We start from the raw sequence: 24,436 nt of genomic DNA, 5'->3' as shown, positions 1-24,436 counted from the left end.
TTTCCCAAACTTCTCAACTGACGTTTCCTTTTGCATTTTTCAGCCTTCTCTCTGCACCATGTGTACTATTTTAAGCTGACTAATTTTTAAAAATGTAAATAAGTTTTATTTTAAAACTTTATTATCATAAATAAAAACATTATCATTTGTTATAAACGGAGGATAACCTTAAAAACACAAGCAACACAAACCCATTAATTTCTTCAATAAAGAGCTGTCAGGCTCAGTTCTAGTTTCTGGGGCTCACGAAGTGACCAAGACAGAGAGAAGCGATCGAGATAAATTAATGCCCGATAGTAACTGATACCAGGTAGAAAATAGAAAGTGACTTCGGAGGGTTACTTTAAACTGGGGAGGGGGGGGCGGTCGGAAGGGCTCCCCTGGAGATGTCATTTGAGCAGAGTCGAAGGAACTGGCACAGCTAACCACCTTAACACCAAAAACGGAAACCAGGTCATTACATCTCCACCAGACACTGTTGCCTGCAGAAGGCTGTGGGGGAGCCAGAAGCAGGAAAGGAGCAAGTGTTAGAGGCGTGCTCACACCCAGCTGCGACTTTCTGCAAAACAAGGAGGACAGAGAGAAGGCCGCCGCTTTCTCGAGTGGTTCCAGGCTGTTTAATTCTCTGTACGACTAAATCAAGTCGGGTACCCGCAGCGGAAAGCATCCCACCTCTGCAAACAGGGCAACCTGAGAAGGTGGCAGGCTGTAACCACACCGATTGACAAATTGGTAAACTGAGTCCAAGAAAAGTTAAATCGCTGTCCCAGATCAGAACTGGGACACGAACCCTGAACTCTTTTTACGTCCAGCCCGGTGGCTCCGCATCACGTGGGTCCCAGGATGGGCCGACAGGTGCATGCTGGCTCCTGCAGGACAGGGCAGACTCCCAATCCTGCGATCCGCATTCCGGGCCTCCCGTTAGCCCCTTCCCAGGAGCGGCTCAAAACGCGGAGCGGCGGAATCTGCGGAGCAGGATCCAAAGCACGGCCGCCGGCCCAGAGCATGCGCAGTAGCCCGGCCCAGCCGGGCCGCGCTCGGCGCTGGGGGAGGGTCATCCGAGGCTGACGTCCGCTACGCCGGCGTCAGCGCCCCGTGAAGAGGAGGGCGAAGACTCCATCCGCCATGTTGGATGCCGCAGATTCGCCATAACCTCGCCGGCTCTTTTCTTAAAAAAATAAAAATAAAAAGCGAAGCATCAGCGGGGCGCCCCGCCTTCTCGGTCGGCGCGGGAGGGGGCCCGGAAGAGCCCGAGGCTTTTTTTTCCTCCGCGGTGGGGGCGTTGCCATGGAGACGCAGGCGGCAGGTGAGCCGGGCTGGGGGTTGGGGTGGGGATGAAGTGGGGGTGGGGCGGCGCGCGGCGCGCGGGAAGCCGTTTCGAGCTTGGAGTTGGGAAGCAGCGCGCGGGCCGCCGGGCGGCGGAGGGATCCGCGGCGAGGGGCGGAGAGCGGACGTAGCGGCGTCCTTCGACGGCACGTTCAGTCGTTGGCGGTATCCCGCCGCCTTGGGTTTTTATTAAAAAAAAAGTAGCGAGGGTGCTCGCGGAAAAGCGAGCCGGGGAGGCGGTGCGCGTGCGCAGGGCCGTTTCCAGGGTAACCGTCAGGGCTGGGGCGCGCGCCGCGGACGGAGCGCAGGCGTCCTGGCGGGCGGCAGGTTCGAATCCCGGAGCTGCCAACTCTTTGGCCGCGGGCACCGTGGCTGGGTCCCCTTCTTGCCTGGCCTCGGTTTCCTCCTCCGTGAAACGGGCAGCTCCTTTAGAGCCACGTGCTTGGCCAGGATGTTTTGAAGGGACAGGGTTTGACTGAGCTGCCCAAGGAAAGTTGCCGTGTGTCCTCTAGAGGGAGCCATGAACGCGAGGGATCGGCGTTGTTGCTGCGGGTAACCGTGTAACACGCTGTGATCAATTATGCATTAAGTTCCCCTCAACGGCCGCCCAGCTCTGCGGGGCCATGTTCCCGGCCCTTTAAAGTTAAGCTCAAATGCCACCTCCTCCATGCAGCCGTCCCTGGCTTCGCGGCCCAAGCAGCCCTTCCGTTCGCTGGATGCAATAGCGTGATGGGCCCTCCACGGAACACCTGGTCCAAGACTCTTAACCTTGAGCCTGGCGTCCTCCGTCTGTGGTCAACAATAGCTTGCACGCCCGGGCACTGACCTCCCGCTTTTCGCTGTTCTCCCAACAACTCGAATTCGTGTGTCATTTGCTGATGAGGAACAAAAGTTCAGAGAGGTCAACCTCATACAGTTATAAAACGGCGGAGCTGATGCTTTACAAATCGGCTTCCTCCCACTGGGGATGACGTCCAAGCTCTTGCGTGCCTGCCTGGCTTGTCCTTTCATCCCCGAGGTCAGCGCTGGGCCCCCTGTAGGTGCTTAGGATGTGTTTCCTGAGTGGAAGAATGAGTGAGCTAGCTGGTCACCTCCTGCGCCTTCCAGTCTGGTGTCTTTGCAGAGCCCAGTGACCTTTTGGAAATACAAACTTAGGTCGCAGGGGCTCGCCCTGCACAACTGCGGCTTCCAGCCTGGTATCCTGAGCCTGCAGCTCCTGTTGGCGCCGCGTTAGTGAGTGGCTCCAGGAGAAGACACCTGGAGCTTGTTGGCTGGCTGGCTGGCGCCACGCCCCGACCCCCAGGGGCACCTGTTTGGCTTTGCATGGTGCCCCACGTGCCAGGCAGGGACAAAGGGCAGTCCACGCCTTGGTCCTGCCCTCATCCCACTGTCATGTCAGATTTGGGTGTGTGTGTGTGTGTGTGTGTGTGTGTGTGTAGTGGAGTGGGGGAGCCGACCTCAAGCCAGAGGGGTGGGTCCGGAGCCCTGAGTGAGGTCTCATGCTTTCTTCAAACGATGACTTTTCCTGGATTTGGTGTCCGCGTGTCCCAGGTCATTCTGCTGGTGATAGAGTGAACGGCCTGCCTCTCCTCTTCTGGAGTTGACCCAACAGCTTTTAAAAAGAAACCTGGGCATTTGTTGTAGTTTCCTTCGATTTCCAGCTGTAATAAATGAGAAAAGATCATACTTTTAAATGTATTACTGTTAACTTGTGGGCAGCTATTTCTGGAGAGTTTTCTGTTTTGTTTGGCTGTTAGGTTAATTTAGAAGAGGCAGTGGAGTAACTAACAAACTGGAGCTGCATGAGCTCTGTAGGATGTAGCTTGTAGGTGGTACCCTAGCTGGATGGTCATTGCTGTAAAATGGAGATCCATTACTGCGTTGCTCCCTTCACAGCCGCCTGATAAAATGGTTCCTGTTTCTTTTCTCCCCTTACCTTATAATTTACATGACAACTTTTCAAAGATAGCTGTCCTGAAGTAGAATTAAGTTTCTGCCTGGGGCGAGGGCAGTCAAGAGTTAGATATATTAAAAAGACTCTCCTTAATTGCATTTCCTTTTGTAGGTAGTTTCATGCATGCAGCCTCTCAAAACCTCCCCCTCAAGATGGGCTGATTTAATTGTGGAGAAGGATTTAGCCTGGAGTTCAGTTTTCTGTCTGTTCTCAGCTGTTTATCCTGTTAAACTTTCGCTGTCATTGAAACTTCTCAAGGGCAGGTGTCAACTGTAAGAGCTGGAACAATTGGGAGAGTGGAAAGAAGTGTGCTCTGCCTGCAGCGATCTGCTCCTTCCCGGGTTCCTGACCTGAGGGAAGGCATGTGACTCTTGGAACCCCATCTGCAAAAGGAGACACAATCCTGCCCCTCCTCAGAGTGGAGTGCCCTCTGGGTGCTGGTGGCCCTGTTCCTTCTCCCTTCCCTCCCTGGGCCCGGTCTTTCTATTGTGTAGCTCGTTACTTCTTGAAAACATTTGTGGATGGAAAGGTGGGATAGACTGATTAATTTTTTAAAAGAAAAGAAGTGATCGGGGAGTGAAGCAAATAAATGTAGTAAACATGTATTACAGGCTTGAAGCGGCTTCCCTTTTGTTTTTGCAAGGAACGTATGAAATATATAGATAATTGCGTTTGCTTGTAAAAAGATTACGCTTGGCATATTAATATAAAAATGGATTTTAAATTGGGGACAGACTTTTCATTGTTCTTTTAAATCATGTAACAAACGCAGCTGCAAGCCATTGCACTCTGGAATCTGGCACCTTTGTGCCCCCAAATGAGTCTGGGCTGGGGCAGGATGGGCTGGGAAGGGACCTGGCTTCAGAGGCAGCCTCTGGCCTTGCTGGGGACCCAGGGGGATGAGGGGACCAGCCCAGCCATCGCACCTGGAGCCAAGGAACGGCAGGGTTTGGGAGCAATGTTCTGGAAAATGAGGGTCTTGGGTGTGCTGGCCTCCTGCAGGGGCGGGTAACTGCCACACCATGGCTCCTTGTGGGGCCCTCACTGGCTTTCTTCTTGGTGTCCAGTATTCTCTTCATCTCTCTGCCAGTGGGCCTCTTCCCCAGGGGCCACTGTCACTTCTCTGCCCCTTAGGACTTTTTGTTCCTTCTCCTCTTTTCTCTCTCTCTCTTTTCTTTTTTTTATTTTTTACTACCAAGCAGATTCCCCAGTTCACCCAAATATTTGTACCAAACTTTGTGCTGGGAGCTGGAGATGCAAAGTCGACTGTGACACTCTTTCCTCTTGAGGATCTCGCGTAGTCCTAGCCCTGGAAAACCACCTCCTCGAGGGAGAAGGGGCCACGAGCAGGGATGGGAGTGAGCCCCGAGAATGGAGGGCTGCAGAGCCGGTGCACTTAGCCCAGTCCAGGGATTTGGGAGGGCTTCCTGAAGGAGGTGCCTGAGCTGGACCTTGCAGGGTGAGCAGAGGCACCCCACAGAGGGGACGGTGGTGCAGAGGCACAGGTGTGACACACCCACAGGTGTGATGAGATGAGCACTGAGGCCGGGGCAGGGGTGGGGGTGCTGGAGGTCTGTGGCGAAGGGTCTGTTGAGCAGTGGGAAGCTTGAGTCTTTATTATGAACACTTTGAGGACCGAAGGATAAGGAGGCCAGCCAGTTTGCATTTCAGCAGCCGCCTAAAGACGCTTCTTTTTGAGGTGTAATTTGCATACAGTGAAAGGCACAGACCTTAAGTGGACAGTTTGACCACCCATGTGACCCACACCCCTAACAGTGTATAGGACTTTCTTTTATCACCCCGAAAGTTCTCTCATTCCCCTTCGCACCCAGTCCCTGCCCCTCACTCCCAGCGGCCACTAGTCTGAGTTCTGTCATCATCCATTGGTTTTGCCTTTTGTAGAACATCATATAATTCTTTCATGCCTGGCTTTTTCCGCTCAGCATCAAGTTTTTGAGATTCAGTATTTTCTTTCTTTTTATGCTAAATAGTATTCCATTGTATGGATGTGCAGGTTTGTTTATGTGATAAAAACCTGGGCTCATTTCCAGTTTTTGGTTATTGTGAATAAAGCTGCAAGGAACATTCTTGAACAAGGCTTTTTGTAGACATATATTTTCATTTCTTTTGGGTAAATAAATATCAAGTCGTGGATTTGCTGGGTTGTAGGGTAAAGGTATATTTAACTTTTCAAGAAACTTCCAAATAGCTTTCAGGAGGAGTTGTACCATTTTACACTCCTGCCAGCAATGGAAGGGAATCCTCCTTGCTTGTGCCACATCCTCCCGACCTTTGGTGTCGTCAGTCTTTTTCCTTTTATCTATTCTAGAGGGTGTGCGGTGGCATCTCATTTAATTTGCATTTCCCTGATGACCAGTGATGTTGAGCACTTTTTCTTGTGCTTATTGGCCGATGGTTTAGCCAAGAGAAATGAAACACGTCCATGTGAAGACATGTATGCAATGAGATGTATGCATGCATGCATGCATGCATGTATTCATAGCAGCTTTCTTTGTAATAGGCCAAAACTGGAACCAAGCCAAGTGCTCCTCACCTGGTGAATAGCTGAAGGAATTGTGGTATATCCAAAAATGGGACACTACTCAGCGACAAAAATGAATGAACCAGTGTGGTAGCAATATGGATTAATCTCAAAAACATGTTAAGTGCAAGAAGCCAGGCACAAAAGACTGCTTACTGCGAGGAAGTGGAGGGATCGGAGCCTTGCACACTGTTGATCGGCGTGTGAAATGGTTGCAGCCACTGAGGAAAAGAGTACGGCAGTTCCTCAAAAAGTTAAAAATAGAATTACCGTATGACCCAGCAATTCTACTTCTTGGTATATTCCCACAAGAAGTGAAAGCAAGGACTCAAGGAGATATTTGTATACTCATGTTCATAGCAGCATTGTTTACTATACCGTAAAGATCCTGAAATATGCTACAACATGGAGGAACCTTGAAGACATTATGCTAAGTGAAATAGTCACAAAAAGACGAATACTGTGATTCCACTTGTGTGAGGTACCTAGAATAGTCAGATTCGTCGAGACAGACTGGAGAATGGTGGTTGCCAAGGGCTGGGAGGAGGGGCGAGTGGGGAGTTAATGTTTGATGGGAATAGAGTTTCAATTTGGGAAGGTGAAAGTTCCGGAGGTGGATGGTGGTGATGGTGGCACAACAGTGTGAGTGCATTTAATGCCACTGAACTGTCCTCTTCAAAACGGTTAGGATGGTAACGTTTATGTTAGGTGTATTTTACTACAATTAAAAAAAAAGACTACATGCTACATGATTCCAGCGATAAGAAATTTTAGAAAAGGCAGAATTCCAGGGACAGAAAGCAATCCATGGGTACCAGGGGCTGGCCAGGAGCAAGAGCTTGACTGCAGAGTTGAGGGGGAGCTTGGAAGGTGGAAGTTCTGTGTTGTAGGAAGGTGGAAATGTTCTGTGTTTTCACCGTGGTGATGGTTATACGGCCGTGTACACGTGTTTAAACTCATTAGGTTGTACAAGGGCCCCGGGCAGTGCTGGCATATGTACAGGTTGCAGTGGGGGCACAAGCGTCGTGGTCAGTGCTGCCTGGGGTTGGGCCAGGGGCTCAGCCAAGCCTGGAGGGTGGTGGAGCTGTGACCAGGCTGGTGGGAGGGCAGCGGCCACAGCAGGGGTATGGGCAGGAGGCATGAAGGAGCTGGCACCATGAACAGACGCTGCCCGCCCACCGGGCTGGCGGGCTTCTGTGGGTGGGAGGGAGGGACGGCCCAGTTCTGCGGTGACCCCCACACCCTCCTGCCTCATTTGTCCGGGTCAGGCCCGAGCTGCAGAACCCCGACAGCCTCTCTGCCCGAATGCGGGGTCTCTACCCCGATGCATGCCCACCAGCCGGGCCTGCTGCCCTCCACCTGGGCCGCCTCTACCTTGCCCCGGTTGGGTGTTTGTGGTGCCCCCGGGAATGTAGGCTCTGGGAAATAGCACTTGCTGGGCAGTCTCAGGGACCTCGCTTTGAATTTCGGCCCCCTGGGTGACAGTTCTTATGACTTCTCTGAGCCTCCGTTTCCGTTTCTGTAAGATAGGAGCTAACCCTGTCTCATGTCGGGATTTCATTCTCTGGAGCATGGGTCAGGAGGGACCATTGGAGTGCCTGGCACGGAGGGGCCGGTGCTCAGGGAGGGGTTTTGAGGCGGTCTCCAGGGTTCACCCCAGCAAGCCCAGGCTTAACTCAGGGGCCTGAGACTTGGCCCGGGCAGCCTGCGGCTTTCAGAGTCTGTCGTGGAAATCACTGCCCGAGAGTGCATGGGTGTGCCGCTGTCCTTGGCCCAGGTGCTCCCTCGCCCCCCGGGTGCCGCCCCCCAGGTGCCACCTTCCCTGGGCCTGCTGTGCCCACCCCGAGGCATACCCTGCCCATTGCTGCAGGACCTTCGGGCACTCCTGTTCTTACAATGACAGTTTCCATCCATCCCACGCCTGCTGTGTCCCAGTTCTGTGTGGGGGCCTTACAGCATTGTTCTCTGAGTGTGACCCAGTTCTCTGACTTTGGGTCTTACTGCTTGTCTTAGAAATTTGGGTGCATCCCATACTTGGGGGCTTCACCCTTTGCCTGCCTGAGTTTGCCTTTGCCCTTGTTGGGGTTCGACCCGCGCTCCGGGCGCAGATCTGGCTCTGCTCCTTGGTTGCCTGTGAGGTGTGTGCGGGCTGGGGTGGGAGCCCTGATTCAGATCCCCGGACTTTGGGGGAAGGTCGTGGGAACGTAGGTGCAGGAGTGTGCAGAGCCCTTGGAGGGCTTCAGGTCTGCTTTTCTCATGTCTGTCTCTCCCTCTCCTCTTCATCCTTCTGCCCTTCTCAATTTTTAGAAGAAAACAAAGTCAACAGGAAAAGCACCTGTAATTTCCCTTCTGAATTTTCTTGAGTCTTTGCTCTCTGGTTGGGGGCCATGTGAGAAATGCCCATGTGAGGGGCATAGACCCGGAATAGAGTTTTGGTGGCAGGAACTGAGCAGAAGGGGGGAAAGACATCAGGTGAATGGAACCACTGATGGGATTTGGTGACTGCTTCCTGGCTGGTGTCCCAGGGGCAGGGTCAGAAGTGAAAGGAGGGCACTGTGCCCTTGACCCCTGGTGGCCCCCAGGAGGCTGGTCTTGTTGGGTGGGAAAAGAGTCCTGGTTTGGAGTTCAGAGGTTTGGGGTGATGGCTCGTTGACCTTTGGAGGTTCTGGCCAGAGTTCTTGGATATAAGGGACACAGATCAGGGCATCCTTCATTCTTAACTCGCTTTATTTTAAATAAGAATTCCTTAGAGCCTCCTGCAGTGTGGAGCCCTTCACCCTGTGCTCTCTCTGGCCCTCCAGCTGTCTCTCTTGAGGTTGCTCTCTCCGTCTCTTCCACTTTCTCCCTGCCTTTTCTTCTGCTGCTGTTTGTCAGGTCGTTTTCTCTCTATGTTCCTGACCAGCTCTGGTGACTGACTTATCTCCCTGGTCCCCAAATTGTGCTCCATGTGTGCGGTCTGAGCAGGTAAGAGGGGTGATGCGACATAAGGGTTCTGTGGCTAAATTCTGGGCGTGGTAAATATTGTTGGTGAGTTTCTTGCCTGAGGATGTCTGAGAATGTCTAATATGCCCTCTCCCTCCTTTCACTCTCTTGCTCCCTGGTCCTCTCCCTCTCACCTCCCTCTCTTTCTCTCACCCATTTGAGATTAAGTTGCACACGTAATGCCCCTTTACCCACTCCTAAATATTTTCAGTGGTTTTCTAAAAACAGGGACTTTCTCCCACATTACATAACTACATAACCACATTACACTTATCAAAATGAGAAAATAACAGGGGCTGGCCCCGTGGCCGAGTGGTTAAGTTCGCGTGCTCTGCTGCAGGCGGCCCAGTGTTTCATTGGTTCGAATCCTGGGCGCGGACATGGCACTGCTCCTCAAATCACGCTGAGACAGGGTCCCACATGCCACAGCTAGAAGGACCCACAACGAAGAATATACAACTATGTACCGGGGGGCTTTGGGGAGAAAAAGGAAAAATAAAATCTTTAAAAAAAAAAAAGAGAAAATAACATTGATGAATGCTATTATTCAGATTTCATCAATTGAAATTCACACTTTCACCAACTGTCCCTGTAATTTTATATAAAGCAAAAGGAAATCCTGGGTCAGGCACTGTGTTCAGTTGTCATGTCTGTTCACGCTTTAGTCTGGAGCGGTTCCTCCGTCTTTGGGTTCCATGCCATTGATGACTTTGAAGAGCGTGGGCCAGTTGTTTTGTAGAATGTCCCCTCTCTGGGCTTCGTGTGGTGTTTCCTCACGACTAGATTCAGAGTCTGCAGTTTGGGCAGGGATACCCAGCAGTGGCGCTGAATTCTCCGCCCTCGTGGCAGGAGGCTTACACTCTTGACTTGTCGGCTGGCAGGTGATGCAACGACAGTTGAGGAGGGCAGGTTCTTTCACGGTAAGTTGCCCGTTTCCTCCTTTGTGGTTAATTATCTCGTGATGAAATGTTTGGGACTGTAGGTACTTATTCTGCTGCTCTCGCTCCTCAGACTCTCCTCACTGGCGAGCCTTAGCATCTTGCCCGAATCAGTTATCATTGTCATGGTTGCTGCATGATGAGTTTCTAATTCCATCATTTCTTCTGCATTTATAATTGTCTTTCTATGTGAACAAGAACATCCCCTTTTCCTTTATCTGTTTGTGCATGTTACCATGAACTCTTCAATTCTTGTTTTTGTCAGTGGTTGTAATCCTGTATTGTTATTTAATTTGATGCTCAAGTTGCCCCATTTTTGGCCAGTTGAAGCCCCTTTGACACGCTCCCTCTTTGAGCACTTCCTTACTTTCTGTACAATAGGATGTTCCGTTTCCAGCTGTGGAATCAGTTATTTCTACAAGGAGACCTGGTTTGTCTAAGTGGAGAATGGTATTTAGAAACTGAGATCTGGGAGTGAGGTGAGCTTGCTGTCACTAGAGTGTCATTGCTTCTCAATAAACACAGCTGGGAAATAGATGCATGTGTGCGTATACACCATACAGACGTGTGCAGAAGTTCATGCATGCCCACACACAAGTGTATCTCTGTTTTTATCTTAAAAACTTTTGAGTTCATGTGGATCTTTCCAATTCTGGTCCAACAGCACAGAGCTGCTTCTGCCCTTCCCCCTTCCCGTATTTATAACTCCCTTCTCCAACGGGGAGAAACGCCTCCCAGTATCCTCAGTAAGTTACTTGTTTGCTCAATCCTAGAATATCCTAAAAATAGTTTCGGAATTGCTAACCCATGTCTCTGTGAAAAAGAAGCCTAGTAACCAGAGTTCAGGATTTGATTAGATCTTCTTTTCTCTGTAGCCTGAGGTATATGGTGCAAACACCAACTTCCAGAGTCCCTCTCTTCCCATTTCAGTGCAGTATGGGTCCTCATGTAAAATGTGGTTCCGTTCACTTGTTTGTTTGTATTTCATTTTAGGGTTTTCCCCTGATGCTTATTTATTTATTTTACATTCTTTAAGTATGTGATTTTTTTTCTTTCATTTTTTTTCCCCCCCAGGGAAGGAGTTGCCTGAGCTAACACCTGTTGTCAATCTTCCTCTTTGTTTTCTCCCCAAAGCCCCAGTGCCTGGTTATATATCCTAGTTTGTAAGTCCTTCTAGTTCTTCTCTGTGAACTGCCACCACGGCATGGCAACTGACAGAGCGGTGGTGTGGTTCTGCAACCAGGGAACGAACCTGGGCCAGCGAAGTGGTGAGAGCACCGAACTTTACCCACTAGGCCATCAGGGCTGGCTCAAGTCTGTGAACTTTTGAGTTGAGTGTATTCCTTGTATTTCAGTGAAAGGACTGAATTTTGCTGCTTTTTTGTGGGGGTATAGACACAGGGAGCGGCAGAGATGGCTGGAGGGTGTAAGTTTCCAGGAAGGAGCAGAAGCCCTGAAATTGAGGTGGGACTTCCCCGCTGATGGGGCAGGTGCCCTGCCGGCATCTGGACTCTCTAGCCTTCACTGAGCACCTGTCTTCCAGGCCCTTTGTCTGGGTCTGTTTCTCTTCCTTGTAACCACCATTCCGGATGCTGCATTCATTCCCATTTTATAGACAGGGGGCACTGGGCCAGGGAAGTTAAGAGCTTCGCCCCTGCTGGGGGTTGGCTGGTGGCCCACTCTGAGCCATCTTTTTTCCCCTGCACGCTGTCTTGTTTGTTTTGCTAGGAAGAGTGAGTTAAGAGTAACTCAGCTGGCATATTTCTCAGGGCTTCTTAGGTGAACGCTCTGGAAATGTTCTGGTCCTCATGACAGAGGAAATGCAGCGTTTCTCTGTTTATAGGTAAATATCTTTATTAACCTTTCACATTGATGTTTTTAAGCTCTTAACTGTATTTTGAACTAAATGAGATTGATGTTTTTGGAGTTCACAATCTCTTAGGGGAGACAGAGGTTAAACAAACACACCATTAAATGCATAATTATGAAAATGTAGTAATTGCTACTAAGGCAAACACAGGGTGGGGAGTAAGAGAAAGTAATGGGACCAGTTTATATTGAAAGGGATTTAAGAAAAGTCTGAGACAGCGAGGTTGGAGCTGAGACTTGAAGAATGAGGTTCCTGAATTTAAAAAAAGTTGACAACCAGGGAGCAGGCACTTGCTGGTCCTCTCTACTTTGCAGTCTCCTGCCGGCTGCTCAGCACCAGCTCCCGAGGCCAGAGTTCTCTTTGCGCTTTATCGCCCCCTGGGGGACATGCCTGTGAAAGGACCTGCTGCAAGTCGCTTGGAGACACCCTTGCCTGCGGAGGTTGGGGTCTGTAAGGGAGCAGGGGCTGGCCTGGCTACGGCTACAGTGCAGGCACTGCTCAAGCATGTTGACCTGTCAGGCATGGCCGAGGGAAGGGGATGCTGGGCCTGCAGGGGAGAAGACGCAGGGGCCACCAGATAGCCTCTCAGATGCAGCGGGGCTTGCCAGGGTCCCCCTGCAGCTGCACTACCTGGACCTGGGTTGGGGAGAAGAGCTGGTTGCTGACCTTCTGAAGTTCCCAGCCCTGACATAAGTGGTAGCCACCCGCACACGGCGAGGGTGGGTGTCCTTAGGGCTATCTGCCCTGCCTAGGTACTGGCTGGGACGCTGGCCTGAGGCACCTTTCTGTCCCTCCCAAGGCCAGAGTCTACAAAATTAGGCCACAAATAAAAGCTCAGTCACTTTAAATTATTCTCATGAATAAAAGGAGATTAATTGTTTATGTTCCCCAAGGGATGGTCTTTGTCCTCCTCATTTCCGAATGTGCCTAGCATCCTATGTGACATATAATAGGCATTCGTTAAATGTTGAATTATGAGACTAATGATCATAAATTAAAAATTATTTTTTTCCCCTAATAAAAACTGAATAGCCCAGGTATTTGGAGAATACACCTAATGCTTATTTCACTTCCTAGTTACCAGGAAGAATGGACCAGATGATTCTGGTAGGCTGGGGGATGGGTGGCCAGTAGGGTTGGGAGAATTCTTTCCCCAGCAGCTCTTCTTGCTTACATTTGAAGATCTCTTCTGGAATTTGAAAGGACCCTAGACACGTCTGAATATTAAAGGGCCATACTTTCTCCTAGAATTAATTTTCAAGTTCAGAACACTTTATAACTGAGATCAATCTCAGGCCTTCATAATCAATAAAGTGGATGTTTAAAATTTGAAGTCGAATTTGCCTGTTTCCCGCATGTGCCTCCAGTTCCTGCTGGGCTGTTATTTTATTTGGTCTCCTTTGATTATGACCTCAGGAGTCTGGAGCAGACAGCCAGCCTCTAACCTGTGATGGTAATAAATGAAAATGTCCCTCTGTCTTCTGCTACTCCCGTAACAGTGTGGACAGGGACTCTGGTTGGCAAGGGCTAGGTTTGCTAATTCCTTGTCTCTTTTTTTTTTTTTTTTGAGGAAGACTAGCCCTGAGCTAATATGTACCACCAATCCTCCTCTTTTTGCTGAGGAAGACTGGCCCTGAGCTAACATCTGTGCCCATCTTCCTCTACTTTGTATGTGGGACAGCTGCCACAGCATGGCCTGACACGTGGTATGTAGGTCCCCACGCAGGATCCGAACCCGCGAACTCTGGGCCGCCAAAGTGGAACGTGGGAACTTAACCACTGTGCCACTGGGCTTGCCCCTCCATTTTATTAACTCAGTGGGTCCCAAAGGTTTTGGGGTGACGGAGACCCTCTCCTGTCCCTCCTGGGGGTCAGGGAGTGGAACCTGCATACCACATTTCTCTGATCGGCAGTGGCAAAGTTGCTTGGTGTCCTAGAAATAGTGGGAATACTGGATTTGTGTCTAGTCCAAACTGTGATGTGCTATAGTTGGAAAATACACTCTGGATTCTGAAGACTTAGTATAAAAGAAAGAGAAAAGAATGTGAAATTTCTCATTGACCCTTTGAAAGTGGATTACAAGTGATAGTATTTTGGAAATACTGGGTTAAATAAAACGTTGTTAAAGTAAATTTTACTTGTTTCTTTTTATTTTAATGTAAATGCTAGAAAATTTGAAATCACACCAGTGGTCCTATCTCTGTAGGTCAGCCCGGGCCTGTACGGGACGCGGGCCTCTTGAGCCGCAGTTTACTGGAGCAGCTGTCCTCCCATAGCTCCCGCAGGTGTCGCTCGGTAGGGACCTGCCTGCACCCGCAGAGACAGTGCCTAGCACGTTACAGGGACGGTGTGTGTGCTGAGCGAGTCTGCCGGCCCGATGGGCTGTGTTGACAGGCCTGTTTTACCCAGGAGACTGTCCAGCTCGAGCCTTGGAAACACCGCTCGGTTGTGTTTCTCTCCCTCGGGGCTCCTGGCACTCCACTTTACCCCAGTAAGAGCGGATCTCATTTGTGTTGAATTGAAATATTGCCCAGGAAGGAGGAGGGGTGAGTAAGAATCAGCCTTTCTAAGGACTTGGTTTTCGTCCGGTTTGAACTCTGCCCCATGTGGTGGAATGTGAATAGACCGCAGGAACTGGGAAGTAGGGCAGGTGGCATCTTCACCTCCTGTGTGCCGGGCTTGTGCTTAGAGCCTTCCTAGAGAAAACGGACTTAATTGTTAAAATAAGCCAGAAGCAGAGTGAGGAGACACGGGCTGGAGTGGGCTAATCAGTAATCGATACCCAGGTCCGACCAGTAAACGTGGCTGTGGTGACCCCAGTGTCTCTCGATTCCCAAGGCTGCGTTGGGCCCCGGCTTCTCTTTGTGCTCTCCTTCTCCTGGTGGATTGCGGATGCCAGGAAGTAGATCCTGTGGGTAGAACTGGAGCCCCTGAGGCAGAGGGAGGAGGCTGGGCCCTGGCATCGAAGTGGGGCTGTGGGACCCTGAGCCAGTGATCCTGCAGGGCGGAATGCACTTTCCTCTTGTGTGAACTGAGGCCCTCACTCTGCCGCCGGCGCTCCCCGCCGCCCCTCCAGGCACCGACTGTCTCAGACTCCTGAAACGTGAGCCCTGGCCCCGGGAATTCTCCCCTTGTTTCCCACCTTCCTTCTCCCCTTCCTCGGGGTTCTCTCTCTCCTTTCAGCGCCTGGGATTCCAAGCCGTGATTTCTACTCGCTGTCATTACTGATGCTGGATTGTTTATATGTGCCCCTTTCACAGCTGAATTGCCCACGTGCTTTCTTTCCCTCGGGGAAATGTGTGTGTACGTTCACGTGTGTGTGTGTTTGCATTTGTGCATATACATGTGTGCATGTGTGCGCACGTGCATGTTTGCATTTGGCGTGTATGTGCGCATGTCTGTGTGTGTGTGTGGGGCCCACGCTGGCAGGCATCTTTACCGATGACACCGGTAGTCAGAGGACAGCAGGACCCACCAGGACCATAGTAGGGAGGTTTAGCTAGCCAGCTGGATTTTTCCGGATTAACAAAGTTCACAGTTGTAGAATTCTGCACTTGTGCCATTTCTCGCCATCCACAGAGCCCTTTTCCCAGCACTTCCCCCACACGATGACCTCCCTCCATCTTCCTTACGAGGTAGCTGTGATCGCCTCTGTTTTTGAGCTGATTCCTGCAGGATCGGGAAGGGAAAGGTTGCTCCCGCTGGGCTGATGTGGCTTTTAACCTAGTTTTTACCCTGGGTCAGGTGCTGAGAGCTGGTTTGAGGCAGCTGTTTTCCTTCAGAATTAAGAAGAAAGGTGCGTCAGCCACACAAAGGAACCAAAATAAAGTTAAGCAACAAAAACTCAATACTGGAAACTCAGAGGCCCGGTGGTGGTGGCTGTGGGCATTGCTGTTCCTTGCAAATACACTATAAAGTGGGAGGGGATTTTGCACATTTTATTTTTCTATTTATATTATTTTATCTTATTTTTTTTGGTGAGGAAGATTGGCCCTGAACTAACATCTGTTGCCAATCTTCCTCACCAAAAAGAGGTGACATCCCTGAGCTAACATCCCTGCCAGTCTTCCTCTATTTTGGATGTGGGATGCCGCCTCAGCATGGCTTGATGAGTGGTGTGTAGGTCTGCGCCTGGGATCTGAACCTGTGAACCCTGGGCTGCCAAAGCAGAGTGCGTGAACTTAACCATGACACCAGTGGGCTAGCCCCCACATTTTATTTTTAACTTGGAAATGATCCCTGAGACCTGGCTACTATTTAGAGGCATGGTGTGGGAGTTCTGGGGCCACCTCGATAATTTGCACATGGGGAGCTGTGATGTCAGAGGTCTGCACAGGGGGCTCCCCACATTCTCATCTGCTTTGGGGGATAGTGCTGCTACTTAAAGAACTGGGTCACTTGGGGGGCTCTTGTTTATATAAAATTACTTGTGGTGCTTTCCTAAGGAAAGGACCCTGCCTCGGCCATGCTTCTGTTAAACGTGAATGTACTCCATAGCCCAGGGTTCTCACTTTGAGGGTGCTTAAAAATAACTTTAAAAAAATTATGCCAACTTTCAACATGGAAAAAATGTGTATGCATAAAATTATAATGCAACTGTTGTCCCAGCCTTAATTATAGCTGATACGGAGCATTTCTCATTTTATTTTGTTAATCCAGTTTCAGCAAGGGAACACCCATGGGGTTTCTCCCTTGCATTTAATAAAAACATTAACTTTGCGAGCTATAGAAGTTGGCGTGCTCATCAGCATTTTATGAGGTGCATGATAATAATACTGCAAATTAGAGTGTGCGTTTATCAGAACTTGAGCCCGCCGAACCTCAGAGCCGGGAGGGCAAAGTGGAGAATATTTGTGGGTGGGGGTTGGGAGCCGGGAGGGCAGGTGCATGATGGGCCTCTCCGGGCTGCAGGGGAGGCGGGCGCTGGGTGGCGCTCTCCCTGCACCCTTGTCCAGGTGGCTCAGTCTCCTTACACATTCGCCTCTGGATGAGGCTTGAAGACCAGGTTCCACTTTAAAACATTCCAAGGCCACTTCTAATTTGGGCCTAGAGAGGTTCAGAGACTTAGGCAGAATCTGTCACAGTGGAGGTGGAGAGCCAATTAGGGTCTGGGGGACCTGGGCCCTGACTCAGGCGGGTGCCCTTCCTACTGCTTCATGAGGGACGGGGCCTCGGAGGTGTGGATCACCTAGGTGGCATGTCACGTTCACAGTGTCCTGCGGTCCTCCCACAGCCCTGTGCACACTAGGAGCAGGGGCTCAAGAGGCCCAGTACATGAGCCAGGTTGCAGGGCTGCTGGGCACCTGGGTTCATGTCCAGGTCTGGGCTCAAGGCTGCCCCTCTCTCTGACCACACTATCTCGTTTTAAATATGAGATTCACTTGTGAATCAGAATCTACTTTTTACCTATATCTGTTCGTTTAAAATTTGCTGTTTAAGTTTTTTTAGATTGATATATAACATACATGTAGAAAAGTGTTTATAGAAGAGATGAACAGCTCGGTGAATGTTCACAAAGTGAACTCACCGCGTAACCAAGCAGAACTCCGCCACACCCCGAAGCCCCCGGCCCCAGCCCCCCACCCAGGGGTGACCCTGTCCTGATGCAGACAGGGCAGCGAAGCTGTGCCTTTCTTGTACTTTGCGTGGATGGAAGCACACCCTGGCCTCCGAGCCAGGCTTCTTCAGCTCAGCATCTTTTCCATCGCACACACAGAAATGTGCATGTAAATGGGACAGTACATAAGATTTGAAGATAACTTTTCTGCAGATGGAGAATTGGCCGGGTTGTGACTGATTGTGATGAGGACAGACTCTGGTTGGAGTTGGGTCTGGTCCATGTGCTGGGTTGGTCAGGACTGGGCTGCCATGACAAACCCAGCTCCTGCTTGGAAGCAGCAATGTCATGCAGTGACCCCTCATTTAGGATGGGCGCTAGGTCTGGGCAGTGGGGGCTGGGGCTGTGTTCCTGCTGCGTGCTCACTGGCTGTGTGACTCTGCAGTCCCCTCCCTGGGCCCGGTTTACTCATCTTAAAATGGGGATAGCAGCCCCTCCCTCACTGGATTAATGTGAAAGTGTATTGGGTGGTGAGCCAAGCTTGGCGTCGGGCAGAGAGTTGGGAATCAGTGAATGTTGGCCATCTTTCCACTGTGGTCCACTCAGCCGTGAATGGAGGGTGTAGTGCAGGGATCAGCCACCAGAGGGTGCTGCTAGCACATGTATGGTGCCCACTGTGGGTGAGTGAAGGCCCTGGGTTTGCTGTGTGTTGGTCACAACTGATATTTTTGTTTTTTGCTAAAAAAGCTGTCTGCCCATATGTGGCGGTCCTCTGTTGTCTGGCTCTGGACCTATTGCCAAGCCATGCAGTGGTCATGCTTGTTCAGGAGTGGTCCTGTGAGTCGGGAGCACCCACCTCTGGGGCCCTCATTTCCAGCTTCCTGCGCCCTGGGATGAATTGCTGCAGTAAATGATAACAGACACACAGGGAACAAAGTCCCCTTTTGGTATAGCTACCTTCCTTTGTTGTAATGAATGACCCTCTAACTGTGACACTGGCTGTGGGGTGGGGATCACGGCTTGTGTTCCTCACAGAGACCGCTGTCGTCTTACAGGACGTAAGTGTCTCCCGGCACCGTGCTGGCCTCCAGGTGGGCGGGCAGGTGTGGTGGTCGGCTTGGAAGGGCTTGGTTAAGTTTTGACTTTATCTAGCTGTGGGCTCCTTGGCCACTCACAACTTCTCTGAGCCCCAGCTTTGTCCTCTGTAAGACGATGGTGACGGTGATGCTGGCTGCTTCTCAGGACGGGGGGAGGGTCAGGTGCGACAGGAAGGTCTGTGAGGACAAAGGACGCAGTGTAAATATTCGTCTGCAGCTGGGGGTGGGGTGGGGGAGGTTGCGGTGCCACTCCAGGCCATGAAGTCTTGATGCCTCTCCTTCCCGTGGCTGGCACCTGGGAACTCTCCTAGAGCATCCAGCTCCGCGGGCTCCTGTGCCTTTCCCTGCCTGGCCTCCCTAATCCTGGACCATCTGCGCACCTGGGCCGCACCCTGTGGCTCTGGAATCTGGCTCTTGAAGGCTTGGCTGTCCACACCCCCTGGGTATCTTGTTGCAGCGCATGTAACTTTCCATCAAGAATGCCTTTTCCACATTGATTCTAAATCTAAATCTATCTTATAGTTAAAGCAAAATGGTTAAAGCAATTTTCTCTTTTCTTTCTCTCTCTCTCTCCCTCCCTCCCTCTGTCATCTGAATACTATGCACTTTTATTTACCAACCTAACATGTCATGAGAGGCTGACAGGGAGAGCATAAGACATAAGGTCCTCACCCCTCCGGTCATCAAATATCTAATAAGCCTGAAAGAGACATACAGGAGGTCATCAGCCGTGAGAAGCCGTTTGACCCCCGTGCAGAGTGTGCGCCTCCGAGAACTGTCGTGGCCGTGGCCCCGCTCGGCCCTCAGTCAGTGTTTGGCTCAGAGCACTGCAGACTGCCCAAGGCCCAGGCTGGCTGGGAGTCAGCATCTTCCTCCCCCAAAGAGGGAGGCCTTATTTCGTCACTTACTATCCTTATATTTCTAATATCAACTTGTGTTTTTTTTAACTTTAATTTTTCCTTGGATCATACCTATTGTGGAAGACCTGAAAAATGCAGAGTCTGTAGAATGCAGAGTAACTGGCGTTCATAATCCGCCTCCCCAGAGCCGGGCACGGAGTGGGTGTCGGGCGCCAGATGGTGGGAAAGTAGATCCTCGTGCTGTCTCTGTCTCTGTCTCTCTCTGTTTCTCTGTCTCTCTCACTGTCTCTGTCTCTCTGTGTGTCTCTGTCTCTCTCTTTCTCACTGTCTCTGTCTTTCTGTCTCTCTCTCTCTCTGTCTCTCTCACTGTCTCTCTCTTTCTGTCTTTCTCTTTGTCTCTGTCTCTCTCACTGTCTGTGTCTCTCACTGTCTCTCTGTGTCTCTGTCTCTCTCATTATCACTGTCTCCGTCTCTTCAGACCGGTCCGGTTTCCCTGCCTTTTCCCCTGTCAGTTCACTGCGGTCCCCACGTCACCTGGGTGGAAACCCTTTCCTCAGAAGTAGCCGATCGGCCCTCAGGACAGATCTCACCCACAGACTGGACTTGTCGGTCTGCACTGTGTTTTCTTTTCAGGAAAATCTCATTTAGTTGCCACGTTTAAGAACCCAAAGATTCCACATGTGGTTGCAGCTTTTGGCCCCATCAGTGGACCTGGGGGCAGCTGCTTCTCCCCAGGGGCTGGCTTTCTGAGGGCCTCCCTGGCCCCACTGCTCCTGGGTGGGCCTCCTGCTGGGGAGGCTCCCTCGCCCCTCCTGGGCCAGCTTCCCCCGTGGGCTCTCCGAAGACGAGAGCCGCTGCTAATCTCCTTGGCTGCTGCCTGCCTCCCGGAGGCACCCCACTGAGCCGCCCTGCCTCGAGTTTGTCCTCCTCTCTGCACCTAAGGCCCTTCAGGGGTCTGGGCGCTCCTCTGTTTCTGCCTCCTTGACTGAGCTGCTTCTGCTCCCCGCCTGCAGCGAGCGCCATTCTCCCATCCTCCTCGAGCCGTCTGCCAGCTCCTGGACCAGTTCAGCTTTCTCTCCCCTGATAAGCCCTGCCTGAGGCCTTAGGCAGAGGAGTTTCTGCCTTCTCTGCATGCTCTTCTGTGGCGTGTGGTTAGTGTGTTCTTGTATAGACACACATGCCCACACACTCATGCACGACGTGCTTCCTGCCTGATTTTTAAGCCCCTTTATAGCTGACCAAGTAACTTTGGAACCATACAGGCATGAATTTGATCCTCTTAGGCAAGGTAGAGCTTTCTTATCTCTAACAGGATAATAATATCTTCATGGCTGACTTACTAGCAGGGCCACTGTGTATGGCTGTGCAGGTTGCACACTGCACAGGGGCACCACATCTAAGGGGACTCATTTCACATCATAGATTTGTATACTCATTATGACTGTTTTCTGTGAATGGTACTGAAGTTTTTTATTCCAACAAAATCAGTATATTATGACCACTTTCTGACAGGGGGAGCTAGCGTCTTAAGGAAGGGGTGCATTTTTCCATTTCTCACAGCAGTGCCTTCTGGGCCAGCAGCAGCCGTGGTGTCAGGAGTGAAGGTGAAGGCATGTGGAGGGGCCTGGCACTCAGGAAACATTTGTCTCCTTCCCTCTTTTGAGAGCAGGGTTGAAGTACCGTCATGGAGGTGAGCCCAGAAGCAGGGCTCCTAGCCCGAGTTTGAGTTGGGGGTGCCCAGTGGGGAAATGGGGACTTTTGAGCAAAGAGCAGAGTTTGGGAGCCAGGCTTCCCCATGTCCACGTCCAGCCTTCTGGCACTCAGACGCTGCTGCACCTCCATCGGAATCTGGGCGTGTTACTGAACTTCCTTGATTCAGAGACTCACATTCTTTTTGGATGAGGAAGATTGGCTCTGAGCCAACATCTGTGCCATCTTCCTCTACTTTGTATGTGGGGCACTGCCACAGCATGGCTTGGAGAGTTTTCTGTAGGTCTGCACGGGGGATCTGAACCTGAGAACCCTGGGCCGCCGGAGTGCAGTGCACGATTAAGCACTGTGCCACCGGGGCTGGCCCCTTGAGACTCACATTTTCACATCGCTAAAATTGATAGGTGTCTTAGAATCATGTGATGAGAAACCAGTGTGTCTTAGATTATTTGGCAGTGCTTTTATCTTTTTTAGTGGTGTGTGAAATATCAGTGCCTCTTAAAATAGATGTTGTCTTAGATTTGAGGAATTGTGATGGGCAAATCTATTTCACAGGGTTGTTGTGGAGATTACATACGCCTGGCAGGGCCTTGCGTGGTGCTGGCTCGTGGAGTGTTTAGTTGATTTAAGCTTCCTCTCTTCTCCTTCTTCCTCTTTGAATCCTTTTGTTTCGGCTGCAGCAAGTTCTCAGTGCATGTGGCGACGGGGATACATACGGTGTATCCACAGCTGGTTAAAAGTTCTGTAAAATGGAAGGAAAATATTTCGTCCTGGCCCAAGCCTCTTTTCCTCAAGATAAAGGAAAAAGGTTTCTTAAATTGAACTAAGCTGCACACTCTGAGACTTTATTCATTACGTTGGATGTGACCACAGTCTGGCTTTATGTTGTTAAAATATTTCCTCTCCTATTGGGAAGCTGCCAGCTCTTATGAATTTAATATCCTGAGGGCTAGTGAAAAACAAGAAAACAAAAACACAAGTCTGGAGGAATTTGCCACCCTCCTCTTCTCATATGATAGATAATTTCGTAGGCTCTTAGCTCTGGCTGTGAACTCTCTCTCGAGTTAATCAATCCAAGAGCAAGGTAGTTACAGAGCTGAGAGGATGATTTATACAAATCAAGAGGGGAAAGAAGAGATTTTTTTAAACTGCAGCTTTTAAATAGAGTAATTCAATAGGCTAGCATTGCAGCCTCTTGTTTTCTAGTGGTTATGGATAAATGGTGAAGCGTATTTGTAGTCATCTGTCCACCTAACATTAATTGAGCGCCTACTGTGTCCGTAGCAGCACCGTTGTGAAGGGAAGATGGCATTGGGCTGGGTGGAGCTCTGGCTGCAGGTAATGTGTGCAAGTGGGGTGCAGGGTGCTTGACAAAGATGTGGGTACACAGCCAGCCCCTCAGAGCCCGCGTTACCCCGCCATCCATGGAGGTGGGTACATGGCCTGGACTGAACCCTGGCTGGCTGCCCTGAGCCGCCTCACGCCACCTCTCTGAGCCTTACATACCTCGTAAGTTGGGATCAGATGGGGTCACAGATATGCCGAGCAATATACACGCTTCTTCTCAAATTTAGGGCCGTTCCGGAGGATCCAATCTGGCAGTCAGAGGTATATGTTGTTTGCAAGAGGTTTTTTTTTTTTTTGAGGAAGACTGGCCCTGAGCTAACACCCATGCCTGTCTTCCTCTATTTTATATGTGGGATGCTGCCACAGCATAGCTTGATAAGCGGTGCATACGTCCATGCCCAGGATTCAAACCGGCAAACCCCCTGGGCCCCCAAAGCGGAGTATGGGAATTTAACTGCTTTGCTACCGTGTGAGCCCCCAGAGTATTTTGTTTTAACTTCGTGTTTTGAAATAATTAAAGATTCACAGGAAGTTTCAAAGCCAGTACAGAGAAGTCTCATGTACCTTTACTTGGTTTACTCCAACGGTTACACCTTTTTTTGATCAATATACATAACATAAAATTTAGCATTTTAACCATTTTCGGGTGTACCGTTTAGCGGCGTTAAGGACATTCACCTTATTGCACAACCATCACCACCATACATCTCCTGAACTTTTTCATCACCCCGACCCTGTGGTGACATCTTCCATAACTCTTGTGCAGTATCAAAACCAAGACATTGACGTTGGCGCAATGTGTGTATGTAGTTTTCGTCCGTTTTTGTCCCACACGTAGGTTTGTGTCGTCATCCCCGCAGTCAAGATGCAGAACTGTTTGTTGACATCTTACCAGTTTGTGTGAAGTACAGAAGCCTCACATCCCTTTACCCTCCCCCATTTATAATAGAATTATTGTAACTATTTCTTCTACATACACTGAGGACTACATTAGACAGAGCTATATGTGTTGCTTAACATTCATACGTCATTTACAAAACTAAATGGAGAAAGAAAATCTGAAGTATTTGCTCATATTTTTACACTTCCCTTTGTTGTTTCCTTTTTGATGCCCTAAGATTTGTTGTCTTATCATTTCCCTTCTGTCTAGAGAACTTCCTTTAGCCACTGTTTTAGGTTGTGTCTGCTGGCGACAACTTCTCTGTTTTCCTTCATCTGGGAGTGCCTCGGTTTCCCCTTCTTTGCTGAAGGGTGTTTTTGCAGGATGAGGGTTGACAGTTCTTTCCTTTCTGCACTTGAAAATGTTGTCTCCCCCTTCCTCCTGGCCTCCATTGTGTCTGGTGAGAGATCAGCTGTCACTCGAATCGTTTTTCCATACAGGAAATTGTTTTTCTTGCTACTTTCAGGTTTTCTCGTTTCCTTCAGTTTTCAGAAGTTTGATGATAATGTGTCTCAGCATGGATGTCTTTGAGTTTATACTATTTGAGTTTCTTGAACATGTGGGTTTTCGTCTCTTGCCAAATTTGGGAAAATTTTCAGCCATTATTTCCTTGAATACTTTTTAACGCCCACTGTCTTTCTTCTCTGTTGGCATTCTGATGACACAAGTGTTGGAATTTTTGTTATAGTCCCACAGCCCCTGAGGCTCTGCTCATTTTTTTCAGCTCGTTTTCCCTCTTATTCAGTTTGTGTGCTTTTTATTATTCTGTCTTCAAGTTCACTGATCCTTTCTTCTACTGTCCTTTCCATTCTGTTTTGAGCCCATCTATTGAATTTTTATTTTTTGTTATTGTATTTTTCTGTTCTAAAATTTCCACTTTTTTTTCTTTCTGTCTTCTATTCCTTTGCTGAGACATTCTGTTTTTTCATTTATTACAAACATGTTTGTACTTGCTCATTAAAGCATTCTTGTGATGGCTGCTTTAGAATCTTCGTCAGATAATTCTAATATCTGTGTCCTGTCGTGTTAGTGTGTGTTGATTGTCTTTTCCTGATTCTTGGAAAATCATGAGGGATGATTTTTGATTGAATCCTGGGCATTTTCGATATCATGTTATGAGGTTCTGGATCGTATTTAAATCTTATGTGTTAGCAGGCCCCCTCTGACGCTGCTCTGGTGGGAGAAAGGGGGTACTGCCTTGTTATAGCCAGTGGGGCTCCCCACTCGGTCTCTGCTGACACCAGCCCTGTCTAGGAGGGGAAGAGGTGCCTCAGTACTGCTCCCCTGGTGCCTCCAGTGACGTGGAGGTGAGG

At 49.9% G+C, this 24,436-nt stretch overlaps 1 protein-coding gene across 9 annotated transcripts in view; it reads left to right on the top strand.

Moving 5' to 3' along the window:
* The first annotated feature begins 1,009 nt into the window (after positions 1 to 1,009).
* ZFAT (zinc finger and AT-hook domain containing) overlaps positions 1,010 to 24,436 on the top strand; it is a 248,322-nt gene continuing 224,895 nt past the window's right edge. For 6 of the 9 annotated variants that reach the window (XR_011493397.1, XR_011493398.1, XM_070481648.1 and 3 more), the window contains exon 1: positions 1,010 to 1,306. Coding sequence is in view for 6 of the 9 variants with exons in the window: in XM_070481648.1 (XP_070337749.1) it covers positions 1,288 to 1,306 (19 nt within the window). In the remaining 3 variants the exon portion in view is untranslated. Of the gene's footprint in view, positions 1,307 to 6,211; positions 6,304 to 24,436 lie in introns of those variants that run through there. The other 3 variants (XM_070481649.1, XM_070481647.1, XM_070481646.1) reach the window with 3 other exon arrangements.

The sequence above is a fragment of the Equus asinus genome, chromosome 12, assembly GCF_041296235.1.
Source record: "Equus asinus isolate D_3611 breed Donkey chromosome 12, EquAss-T2T_v2, whole genome shotgun sequence".
Taxonomy (NCBI): domain Eukaryota; kingdom Metazoa; phylum Chordata; class Mammalia; order Perissodactyla; family Equidae; genus Equus; species Equus asinus.
Note: the sequence above shows the minus strand (reverse complement) of the source record. Positions and strands in the feature narration are given on the sequence as shown.